Raw genomic sequence first — 13,374 nt, 5'->3', positions numbered from 1 at the left:
GCAGTGCCTCTAGAAGTATCAGACTAAATAGTTTTAAAAACAAGAAATATTGCTAGAGACAAGGAACATTTCATGATGATAGGAGAGTCAAGTTAGGAAAATATAATAGCTATAAAAACGGATATCTACCTAACAGTAAAGTGGTAAAGTTATAAAATACATAAAGAAGACAAACTGCCAGAACCTCAGACGCTTCCCAGGTGTCCCTTCCAAATCTGTAATACCTTCTTTCTCACCCCAGTCCCACATCCCCCAGCAAACACTCAATTTGTTCTTCATAAATTAACTTGAATAATTTATGTATTATTAACTGAGGTTAACATAATTCTAAAAATCTGAAATATTCACTTATGCTTGCCACCTTGTGAGAAACGTATCCAGAAAGGACTCCAGAGATCTTAGAGGCTGCTCTAGGCCCCTAAGTATTTTGCAGACTACACTCCACTGAAGTTTAGCTACAACTTCGCTAACAACTAACACTGCCTGATTGCTTTCATGTGCTAGTCATCTAATCCTTACAATAACTTTGTGAGAAAGGTAGTACTATTATCCCACCTTACACCAAGTTAAATGATGGAACTAGGACAGATCTGTCTAACCCCTCATGCTTTTAACTACAAGAGTATATTGTTTTTCACTGTATGGAAATAACAAATTGTTTGCAGGAAGAAATAACTGAGCAAGACATAGAAACTGCTGCACAAAGGTAAAAGCACAGAGCTTACACGTTTCACTGTCCTGAAGAAAAAGTGACTTTAAATTCCCTTGCTACCAAGAATTAGGGCACCTGAAAGAAGATGACACTACTTCAGAACATTCATCAAGTCACAGAGATCTGATCTATAAAGATTCTGAGACCTATGTTAAAAATAAACCTCTACCTCACTGTGAATCAGGGACTTGTACCACTGGTCTTGGGTTTTTCTTCTATAGTTAATCCAAGTTCATTTTCCAGTAAGTTAGCAAAATGGATTCCTTGAAGATGGATGAATTCAATCTGCAAGTACTTATTCTTTGAAAGTGAAAGTCACTCAGTCATGTCCAACTCTTTGCAACCCCACGGACTACAGTCCATGGAATTCTCCAGGCCAGAATACTGGAGTGGGTAGCGTTTCCCTTCTCTAGGGAATCTTCCCAACCCACGGATTGAACCCATGTCTCCCTTATTCTTTGCCCTTACAAATATACAGATGCATGGGATCTTTTATTCTGTTTTCTAGGAAATTATTTTCTTGGGTCATAGGGTAAAATAATTTCACATGACTTGGGGCACAGTCCTTTATGAAAGAACTAAAATATTATACTGCAGAAAGCCATCTCCACAGCACGCTTTTATACTTTTAAAATAATTCTCCAGTTATTTTAAAATTTTATTACTACTCAAATCTCTGGTAATCCAATCTGAATCTAAATGAGGTTCTAATGCCACTATAACCTAAATTTAAATGATAATCTGACAAACAGGAAGAAGGTAAGCATTTGGGAAAGGAAACGAACCCAGCTGACACTAAAATATACCTAGATCTTCAAGGCACAGATGGACATTTTGAAACAGTCCTGGGACAAGTTGGTAGTTATTTGGAAAATGAAAACTTTGGATTTCTATGTCACACTACACACAAGAATAAACTCCAACTGGACTGCAGATCTAAATGTAAAAATCTATAACTACTGGGAAAAAACAGGTGAATTCCTCTTTAAGCTCGGTGTAGGGAATGGCTTTCTGTAACTCAGAATCCTACAGAATTTCAACTGACACAACTTTAGATATTGGTGTAACCTGGAAAAAATATCAGAAGGTGTTCAACCGTTCCCTTATTAATCACAAAACATCCACTCTCCACCAGAGACCCTCTCGATGCAGTGGCTGGCTAGGGATATTTCCTATACTTTAGGTCAGTGAACAAAACATAAATACAATAAGCTTGACTTGGAACTTACAAGTGTATATGCCTTCTATCATTATTAAATGATAAAAACTTGCATTAAGTACATTAAAAAAAACTTCTCATAATTAAATAATTCTGTAGTGAATATGTGTTTATAGACAACAGGGAAAAAAACAAGAGGTTCACTATCCGCAGATTAATTTCCATATTGTAAATCTATCAGCAGCTCTCTGGTTCCCCCTGCAGCTTTGTAAAGTAATTGCTACAAAATAAAAAAGTACAAACTAGCACAGTAAGCAGAGATCTGGAGAAGGCAATGGCACCCCACTCCAGTACTCTTGCCTGGAAAATCCCACGGACAGAGGAGCCTGGTAGGCTGCAGTCCATGGAGTCTCGAAGAGTCGTGTCAGAGACATGACTGAGCGACTTCACTTTCACTTTTCACTTTCATGCATTGGAGAAGGAAGTGGCAACCCACTCCAGTATTCTTGCCTGGAGAATCCCAGGTACGGGGGAGCCTGGTGGGCTGCCGTCTATGGGGTTGCACAGAGTCGGACACAACTGAAGCGACTTAGCAGCAGCAGCAGCAGCAAACAGAGATCAATCTTATCTGGTTAAAAAAGAGGAATAAAAAAAGTTACATACTTGCTAAAGGGCTGGAAAGTGGAAGCACAGACAAAACTTTCCGCTTCAGCCCTGTTTAGGTGGGAAAAGGAATCCCTACACTGAAAGGGCTAGATACACTGACCTACAAATTATCCTGAAGGGAATGGTTTATCATTAAAAAGGAAACAGAAGCTTCAGTTTTGTCTTCTTTGAAATAAGACATCATTTGCTTCACACATTCGCTCTTTCCACAAGTCACTTTTATTAGTCTACTAGGAGCTTGGAGGGAGAATCTCTAGATTGAAGCTGTAGTTAGAACCTCTCACTAAGCCTTGTCCTTCTGAGGAAAGACAACTGATCTTGGAAACAGTTTCCTGTTTCTTAACTCAGAAAATCCCATCTCCCAAAACTCAATTCAACAGAAATAAATTTTCTTATTTTGGTACTGCTTACATTCTTTTCATCTTTTAGAACCCTGAGCGCAAGATCAGGGTAAAAAAATATATATATATCCTATTAGTAAGCTCTTCTTCTGATGTTAGATGGAGTCAGTATACTGGTTAGTCAATACTTCTTGTTTTGGAAGCTTAATCATTTGCATCCATCTAGCTCTCTGTCTCCCAAAGTGGAGTCACAGTTCTACCTGAACCAAAATGACATGGAAAATAAGCCACAAGGATTTACTGTATAGAACAGGGAACTACATTCAATATCTTGTAATAACCTATAAAGAAATATAATTGAGAAAAAGTACAACTGAATCGAATAGATGCTTTTGAACTGTGGTGTTGGAGAAGACTCTTGAGAGTCCCTTGGACTGCAAGGAGATCCAACCAGTCCATCCTAAAGGAGATCAGTCCAGGGTGTTCACTGGAGGGACTGATGTTGAAGCTGAAACTCCAATACTTTGGCCACCTGATGCGAAGAGGTGACTCATTTGAAAAGACCCTGATGCTGGGAAAGATTGAGGGCAGGCGGAGAAGGGGACAATGGAGGATGAGATGGTTGGATGGCACCACCGACTCAATGGACATGGGTTTGGGTAGACTCTGGGAGTTGGTGATGGACAGGGAGGCCTGGCGTTCTGCAGTTCATGGGGTCGCAAAGAGTCAGACATGACTGAGCGACTGAACTGAACAACTGAATCACTATGCTGTACACCTGAAATGAACACAACGCTGTTAATCAACTAACTTCAATTGTTAACAAAGGAGATTACTGGCTGCTACCTCACAATTTTGTGGTAGCAGACACTTATTAGGGCTTTGCATGGTTATCAAGTTTCCTGTGATTCTCAGACACAATTCAGTTTGAGAACCACTTATCTACACAATGAGATCTTCCTTAGTAAACAAAAGAAACACTGAATGCCATTTTAACTCTTTCATCTGCAAATAACTTCCAAATGTTTTAGAGTAAACGACCCTTACTTCCCCTGGTTTAAAATCAGGATCAGAAATCTAAGGTCCCTTCCAGTTCTTAAATTCTAGGATTTTATTTAATCACTTGTCAGTAGCATTCATTAAACTTAATACTGGTAAACGCTATAAAATTAAATATGGCAAGCTTAGTTCAAAAGAATGCACATTAGAAATGAAATAAAAGGAAAAGAACAAATCAGAAAGGGTTTTCTCATGAAGTTAACAGAATATGCAGGGCACTAAGTTACTAAAAACTTTCTGGAAGCAATCAAGAGAACTGTTCCTGGTCATCATGCCCACAGTTACAACAACACTGATAAGACTAGGAAAACAATGCAATGGGGACTTCCCTGGTGGTCCAATGGATAAGACTCGGTGCTCCCGATCCAGGGGGCCTGAGTTCAATCCCGAGTCAGGGAACTACATCCGACATGCAAAAACTAAGACCAGCCACAGACAAATAAATAAAACAAATAATATTAAAAAAATATAATGCAATGAGGCAGCAGATACATGGAAATCAAAAGGATAAAGTAATGTGGGATTTAAGAAATATGGGAGTGACAGTGGAAAGACTAATAAAGAACTTCAGCACTAAACCAATAACTATTCCTGGTTAAAGATTAAACAGCCCTAAAGCAAAAAACAATCCTTTCAATTTCAGAACCTAAGGAAAATGTTTTAAAATCGCAGAAACAACATGTTCTGAGTCCACGCTCACCAAGCAACAGACTTTTTGTAAATGAACTCGATGTGCACACAACTGGCAACAAGGAGCAAATCCGTTAAAAGGAAGCAATCTGCGCTCTCGCTCACAAATAAAAAACCTTTTTCATTTGCACACAAAAATGAAATCACCAGAGACCTGACAAGCTCAAAAAGCCCTCCTCATTTGCGTATTTCTAATGGGCATCACCAGCTACCCAGTAGCCAAAGCCAAGGAATCATGCTTATTCCTCTGTCCAGCCCTCCCAAAGGAATCCAGTATGCCTCGTCAACTTCTCCTCCAAAATGAATCCTGAAGTATTCACTTATCTTCACTCAGTCCACAGTTCAAGCTACCATCGTCTTTCACAGGCTACAGATTAAGCCCTAACTGGTCTCAGTGTTCTGCACCATCCCTGTCCCCATGACCAACAGAATATCAATAAAATGTTAATAACTTTCATCTTTCCTCTGGCTTAAAATTTCCCATCTGTTTTCCATCTGTGCACTCGGAAAAAAATTCAAATTCCTTACTCAAGCTCTCAAGGTGTTCCATCATCAGACTCTCTCTTACTTCATCATCCCATTCTCTTCCTTAATCACTTTGCTCCAGCTCCCAGGCCTTGCATTCCTTGCATGCTCATAAACTGTAGCCCGCCAGGCTCCTCTGTTCAAGGGATTCTCCAAGCAAGAATACTAGAGTGGATGGCCATTCCTTTCTCCAGGGGATTTTCCTGACCCAGTGATAGAACCCAGGTCTCCCGCATTGCAGGCAGATTCCTTACCATCTGAGCCACCAGGGAAGCCCATGCCAAAAATACATCAAGTTTACAGCTACTGTACAACCTTTATACTAACTGCTCCCTTTATATGGAATATTTTCTTATCAGATCCTCACACACTTGACTCCTTTTTCCCGAAAAGTCTTTCCTAAAATGGCACATCCCCAGAGAGGTCTTCCCTGACCAACCAATTTAAAGTAGTCCTGCCTACATGAAGCAACCTAGACAGATGTCCACCGACAGATGAACGTATAAAAAAGATGTGGTGCAGGTACATAATGGAATATTACTCAGCTATAAAAAGGAGTGAAACTGAGTCAGTTGTAGTGATGTGGATGGACCTAGCATCTATAACATAGAGTGAAGTACATCAGAGAGAGAGAAACAAATACCATATATTAACACACATATATGCAATCTATAAAATGGTGCCGATGAACCTACCTGCAGGGCAGGAATAGAGACGCAGACATACAGAGCGGACTTATGGACACAGAGGGGAAAGGAGAGGGTGGGCGGAATGGGGAGAGCAGCACTGACGTGCACGCATCACCATGTGTCGGACAGAGGGCTAGCGGGAAGCTTCGGCGCGGCACAGGGAGCTCAGCTTGGTGCTGTGACGACTAGAGAGGAGGGACGGGGTGGGAGGGAGGGTCTAGAGAGAGGGATGCATGTATACATATGGCTGATTCACGCTGTTGTACTGCAGAAACTAATACGATATTGTAAAGCAATTATATTCCAATTAAAAAAAATAAAGTAGTCCCACCCATCCCACCGGGCCCCATGCGTTTCTCATCACTCCCCCCACCTCCACCCATACCTCCCAACTAGAATATGAGAGATGAGTGTTTTATTCACCACTGTATTCCTAAATGTCTCAAACAATGTGTGGCATGTGGAAGAAATGCAAATATTTCTTGAATAAATGAATGATAAAATCTCTGATATCTGTAAGAGCAATTACTGGCCCTCATGGGAGAGAGAAAACCTTACTTACTCAGCTATTTAATGAAGGAAGACAGTGTGCAAGGTTCCAAGAGAGTGGTCTTTGAATTTTAGTGTGTGCATAAGAATACCCAGAGAACTCCACTTTGATAAGCAGCCCACAAAAAATGATTATCTTACATCAATACCACCACAAAGAAATATATTCTATAGTTTCCCAAACTATAAGCATCTTTGTATCATAATATTATTATAGTAATAATTCTCATCTGCTACCAGGTAAGTCCACCTCAGTTAAGCCTTTAAAAATCATTTATTTGCTTTGCAGATCTAGTACATCTCAAATGTGAGTTAAAAATCCCATCCCTCTGGGTACTCATGTCTACATTTAAGTTTTCACAAATAGTCAGGATTGCTGCTGAAACACACGCGCACACACAGTGCTTTCTTGAAGAGATTCTGCCAGTTTTAACCAAACCTTAACTGCCTCCCTCCTCCATTACTCCTAATCTACGAGTTCTGCTGAGAACTGGCACTCACTTGAGCCTGGATCTTCTCAGCCACAGGGCAAGTCAAGTCAACTCGAATAACAGACTTCAGCTATTGATACCTGATATGTTTGGCAATACATAGATCCTATGATAGTAAATCTTTCCCAAATCTCCAAAGGTCAGCTTTGTGTACTTACTTTAGTAAAAAGTCTGCCCTGGTTATAAAGAATAGAAATTTTATTTATTTATATACTCAAATTGGAGTTACTTTTTTTGATGTTGGTCATAAATGTAACATATACTTACCATAAAAAAAAATCCTGCAAACATTATAAAATTATATTAAATATAAATGAAAATTCTCCAATAACCACATCCTTCAGAGCTACTCACTTTTTATAATTTGGTGTATACCCTTCCAAGCATTCCTGTATTAACGTATTTTCATGTATAAACTATTTTCACACAGGTTTGTAACTTAAAAGGAATCACTGACTGTTCTATGCTGCTGCTGCTAAGTTGCTTCAGTCGTGTCCGACTCTGTGCGACCCCATAGACAGCAGCCCACCAGGTTCCCCCGTCCCTGGGATTCTCCAGGCAAGAACACTGGAGTGGGTTGCCATTTCCTTCTCCAATGCATGAAAGTGAAAAGTCAAAGTGAAGTCGCTCAGTCGTGACCCCATGGACTACAGCCCACCAGGCTCTTCCGTCCATGGGATTCTCCAGGCAAGAGTACTGGAGTGGGGTGCCATCGCCTTCTCCAGACTGTTCTATAACCTCTGATAAAGAAAACACCTGCATGTCTCTTTTACTCTCAACACTCACTCAGAACATGTGTAGAAGTTTCTCCCACACCAAACAACTCCAGCTCTACAGTGGACAGCAGCCAGTGTGCTACACTTTAACTTAATTATGTCACAATCTATCTGGAGACAGTGCCAGACCCCACAGGTTATAGGCTGAGTTCCACAAGCCTGGATCCATCCCCACTTCAGATGGCAACTGCAAGTCCAGGGTGTCACTGCTGTTTGTTTTTTTTTTGGGGGGGGGGTCTGTTTATATATATTTTAAACTACAGTTGATGCACAATATTATATGTTATATATAAAGGTGTACAACACAGTGATCCATGATTGTAAAAGTTACACTCCACTTCTAATTATTATAAAATATCAGCTACATCCCCTGTGTTGTACAGCACATCCCATAGCTTATTGCATACACAGTAGTTTGTGCCTCTTACTCCTCTACCCCTATACTGCCCCTCCTTTCTTCCCTCTCCCTACTGGTAACCATCGGTTGCTTTCCTGATTCTGCAAGTCTGTTTCTTTTCTGCTGTATTCACCACTTTGCTTTATTTTTTAGACTCCACATGTAAGTGGTGTCATACAGTACTTGTCTTTCTCTGGCTTCTTTCACTTGGCATAACGACCTCCAAGTCCACCCGTGTTGCTGCTGTCAGCTCTGCTTTTGACCCATGGGCTATACATGGACAGCTTCCACGACAACCTCCTCAGGTTCAACTAATTTGCTAGAGGGGCTCAGAGAACTCAGAAAAAGAGTTCACTTATTAGATTATCACTTTACTATACAGGATATAACTCAGGAACAGTCAGATGGAAGAGATGTGTAAGGCAAGGTTTGTGTGAAGGGGCACTGAGCTTCCAGGCTCTATGGATATGCACCCTCTCAGCTTCTGTATGAGCTCATCAACTCTGAAGCTCTCTGAACCCCATCCTTTAGGGGTTTTATGGAGCTTTCATTAAGTAAGCATGATTGATTAATTCAACCTTCAGCACCTCTTCCCTCCCCAGAAGTGGGGTGGAGTGGGAGTGGGGCTGAGAGCCCCAAACTGACAACCAGACCTCATCCTTAGGGGTTTTCCCAAAGTCATCTCATTAACTCAGATGTGGTTGAAAGAGCCTTGCTATGAATAACAAAATAAACCTTCATCTCTTTCCACTTAGGAAATGTCAAAGGTCTTAGGAACTCTGTGTCAGGAACTGGATAAACACCAAATACATATTTATTATAAATTATATTATAACACCTGCTTAATTCATTTAACATTCAGGCATTAATCCATGTTGATACAAGATTTATCTCTTTTTAATGATTATGTTGTACACCGCACATAAATATGCCAAAACTGTTTAAAGTAATCCCCTCTGTTCAACATTAGTTCTAGTTTTCTGAAATTATGAATGATCCTGCAAAGCGTCTTTATGGTACTCACCAGCCATGTGCGACCATTTAAATTAACTAAAATTAAAAAAATAATTTTTAAATTCATTTTGTCAGCTGTACTAGCCATATTTTACCTGCTTAATGGCCAGATGACTGTTAAAATGTAGTAGCAGTGGCTACCATATTGGACAGTGGAGATACAGAACATTTCCATCACTGCAGAAGGTTCCATGGTATCCCTGATCTAAAGAAATGCTCATATAAAAATTTGCTATCTGTACACTATAGAAATGATATAGCAATTCAAACTCTCACTGTTGGTACATTAGTTGCTACTTCCTTTTCTTGTCAACATCCGAACAATGTTCTCATCTGAGAAATGACATATGTTTTAATTTGCATTTAAAAATTATTACTGAGACTGAAAGTCTTCCCGTGTGGCCCTTTGTGTTTATTTTTATTGTTGAATTATCTGAACTGTGTCTACTTTAAAAGAATCAAGCTTAAACATATCCCTTTCCCAATGACCTATAAAACTAAACCTTATGTGCAACAGAGACATTTCTTCATCTGTTTAGCTGATTTCCTAATACTAATTTCACAAAGATATTTATCAAAGCATCATAAAAGAAAGCTAATACTACAACTGCTGTGAGTTACACAGGTATACACAGTTGTCAAAACTCAGTGAGTAGTACACATTATAACTTAAAGTTTTACAACATGTAAATTATATCTTAACTTTTAAAAGGACCAGTGTTACAAAAATTAAGCCAAACACTTTCTGGAAAATCATTTCTCTAATGTTATTAAATAGTACTTGATTTAATTTTCTGAGCCGTTTCTGCTGGAGGTAGTTTATGACCTTGGCTCATTTTTGCCCTTTATCGTTCTCCTCTAGTGGCATACACTAGCACAAAAGCTAACACATGCATGTTAAAACCAAAAGATTTGATAATGAAAAGTGCCTAAGATGCTTCTCCTCACTTCCTGCTACATTCCCCCGCCCATCATTACACTGCATGTTTACCATCTCAGCGCATCACCAATGCATCATAACCTGTTCACTGAGTGAGTGCTTCAGAGCCGTAAGCTACAAATCTCACTCATATTCTCTGCAGACAAATTCAGATGTTATAGTACCTCATTAAGCCACTTTGCTTATGAGATCAGAAGGAAAAATATATAGAAGACACCAAGCCTCTGTCTCCCAAAATAAATGCTTGCTCAGTCACTAGCCCAGGGGCAGAGTAGCAGGACAATATACATTTTATTAGTGGATCTGCTTTGTAGGAAGACAGTTGTTTTTGTTATTAAATTCTGCATTATATTTTACCTTTGGAATCAAAGAGATCTGGGTTTGAGAAACAGTTCTACTACTTAATAGATATGTGATTTTAGGCAAGTTACTGTACTACCCTAAGTTGCTATCTTATGGAGATACTAACAGTATACATTTCATAGGCATGTTGTAAAGATTAAATGAAAACACAAGCAACATTTTAAGCTTAGTGGCTGGCATATTACTGGTGCTTAACAAATGAGTTACTATCACACATAATTCTGTTCCTCAAGAACAAAATGTAAATGACACAGGTCCCAGTCATTGCCCTCTGTAAGCGAATCACACCAGGATATTCAGGCAGTCATTTTTTGCTAAAGAAGGATTAACAAACAGGCAGCATACCAAATTCTAAAGTCTGACCAAAAAATATCCACGACAGGAATTTCAGCAGCCAACCATCAATAAGGTCATTAAAAAAAAAGCTAAAGGGTATATATATAAGAAATAGTTACACAAGATGAAAGTAAGAACAAAGTTCACAGAAAAAAAGTGGAAACTTCTTCGCTAAACAGATACACTCAATGCGGCCCCACCATGTCACTGATTTATCTCAGATGCATCATTACTAAAGCAATAAGGACACAGATGGGCAAGTCACTCTTTACCACAAATGATGCAATCTATGATAACAGTATCAATCAAATTTAGTACTTTACAAAAGTTTATGTGGCAAATCATGCACACTAAATAGAATATGTACCTTTTTCTCTTCATCTGGCATGTTCTTCTCCAGCTCCATTAGATATTCTTCATCTAGTTCAGAGGGATTCATATCATCCTCAGGTTTGTTCTCAAGCTTGTCGGCTCCCGGCTCCTCCGTCTCAAATGAGGCACTGGCGTCATGAAAGCACTCCTCCTCCCCCTGGTCCTCCTGGGGCTGGGCGTCGGCATCCTTGAGCAGCTCGCTCTGGGAATGCTGCTCTTTGCCACTGGATACTGGAGGGTGAAGACACTCTGCTTCCTGGGGATCTGTAACTTTCAAACCAGTGAACAGATCCTCTGGAACCCTACAGTTCGACTTTTCCCCCATTGCTCAATCAGTGAGGGAGGTGAAGCCGAAACTGCGAAAGAGAAAATAGGTTAAGTAATGCTATCTACCTGCCTATCCAATCCTAACTATCACATTTAAACAAACTTCTGCATCAAAATTCAAATCACATCCGAACTTCTTTTCATTGATTCAATTATATATTCATACATAAAGGGTTTCATAAGCCCACAAATAATGCCAAATGTAATTCTAACTGCTACCCTTTTCAGAACTTCTTACAAGCCAATAGGAGACACCGCTTTTAATGTGATTCTTCCATCTTCTACTGCTCCTAGTTTTTCAGGGTTGCAAAAAATTGGCAGAAGCGAAAACAATGGCAAGAAAAAAACGATGCGTTTCTAATTTTTATTCAGATTGAATAACCAGGTCGTAAATAATTTCCAGCACCACCGCAGGAAGCTCAAAAATAAGTTTCTGGTAGAGTTCAAAATATAATCCGTGCCAACAGAGCAATCATCAACTTCACCCACTTGCATGTGATACAGCCCACGCAGGTTACAGTGGAAGGGAGGCCCTGGCTCTGGTAGCCCTAATCAGGATTCCCGAAGGGGTCAGAATTAGCCATGAAAAGCGTGGTTCTTAACCCTGGACGCACAACGTTAACACTCAAAACGCTTTAGCAAGTCTTGCTGACCAGACTGTATACTCTACAGATTCTGATTTACTAGTCTGGCGTGGAGCCAGGGCATCTGTAGTTTTAAAACGGCATCCCAGGTGACTTTCAGGTGCAGCCAATTGAGAACTAGTGCTGTAGACGCTGAGTCAGACCGTCAGCAGCTCCACTCCTCCGGTCGCAGTAAAATCACGCAGACTCTTGGGTTGCGACAAAACCCGAATTCGCCCCTATTTCGTCCCAAGAAAACTTTAAACAGCACGATTTTAATACGGAGACTTTGCCTCCACAGCAACGTTTTGCTTTTCCCAGCTCCCAGGCCTAGTGTAAGAACACAGGAGTCTGAGGCTCCTGAGTTAAGGAGGGCCACCCCTACACTTCCCAAACGTTCCTCCCCTAGCTGTGTCCCTCACCGCCAAGACTAAAGACCCATGTGGCTACTCACAGCTTCACTGTTCCTCTCGTCCTCACCTTCCTCGCCTCTGAGATCTCTACTTCCGCTCAGTCAGGTGCTCTTCCGTCGGCGCCGGCCAATATCGTCGGCGTTGGCAAAGCATCCTGGGAAATGTAGTAAAACCTCAGGGAGAGGGTGCGGCACTGTCGCTCTATCACGTCATTGTACGGACTGAAAATGAGCGATGGTTGCCATCTTGGGTTACGGCGAGACTCCGCGATACCGGGCTCTGGAGAAAAAAAGGAAAACAGAAAGGCTGTTTCTATAATGTTCCTTTTACTCCTCTGCTCTGACCTCTCAAATGCCAGCTGTGCTGTGTACAGAAGCATGAACCTGTTCAAAAATAGTTTTCCCTCTAATGTTTCTCAAAGTGTATTTTTGTCGAAAGGGGTCTACAGCTAGATCAAAACAGTGTTGATAAATTGTTAAATGGCAACCCACTCCAGTACTCTTGCCTGGAAAATTACATGGATGGAGAAGCCTGGTGGGCTACAGTCCATGGGGTCGCAAAGAGTCGGACACGACTGACTTCACTTTCACTTTTCACTTTATACTCCTCTCATGAATGTACAATGGATTTTTCCAGAGGATATGTGTCCTGTGATAGCGCAATGGATTGAACGCAGGAGCAATGAGAATCCAGGTGTCTTTTATTAAGCCAGAGATTTGCAAAAATGTAAGACAATGCCACTCTTCACTATATGTACATTTTTTGTTTTGGAAAACTTAGTTATCTATTGAGAGATTGTTTATGTTCGCATATAATGGGTGTATTGTTATTTTAAGTGAATTAATAAACTGATATTACAGTAATTTCAGTTATAGATAGAACCCACATAAACAAAAGCTTTTTGTGATCCTCAATAATATTTGAGAGTGTTA

General features: G+C 40.3%; 1 protein-coding gene across 2 annotated transcripts in view; it reads right to left on the bottom strand.

The window, feature by feature from the left end:
• TTC1 (tetratricopeptide repeat domain 1) overlaps nucleotides 1-12,641 on the bottom strand; it is a 48,912-nt gene extending 36,271 nt beyond the window's left edge. The window contains exons 1-2 of one of the 2 annotated variants that reach the window (XM_070373038.1): nucleotides 12,510-12,641; nucleotides 11,075-11,435 (exon numbers count right to left, since the gene is read on the bottom strand). In XM_070373038.1, the coding sequence (XP_070229139.1) occupies nucleotides 11,075-11,404 (330 nt within the window). In that variant the 5' untranslated portion in view covers nucleotides 11,405-11,435; nucleotides 12,510-12,641. Of the gene's footprint in view, nucleotides 1-11,074; nucleotides 11,436-12,483 lie in introns of both variants that reach the window. The other variant, XM_005897512.3, reaches the window with a different exon arrangement.
• Between the last annotated feature and the right edge of the window lie 733 nt (nucleotides 12,642-13,374).

Source organism: Bos mutus, chromosome 7 (assembly GCF_027580195.1).
Source record: "Bos mutus isolate GX-2022 chromosome 7, NWIPB_WYAK_1.1, whole genome shotgun sequence".
NCBI classification, from domain to species: domain Eukaryota; kingdom Metazoa; phylum Chordata; class Mammalia; order Artiodactyla; family Bovidae; genus Bos; species Bos mutus.
The sequence above is the reverse complement of the archived record's forward strand: the minus strand, read 5'-3'. Positions and strand labels throughout refer to the sequence as shown.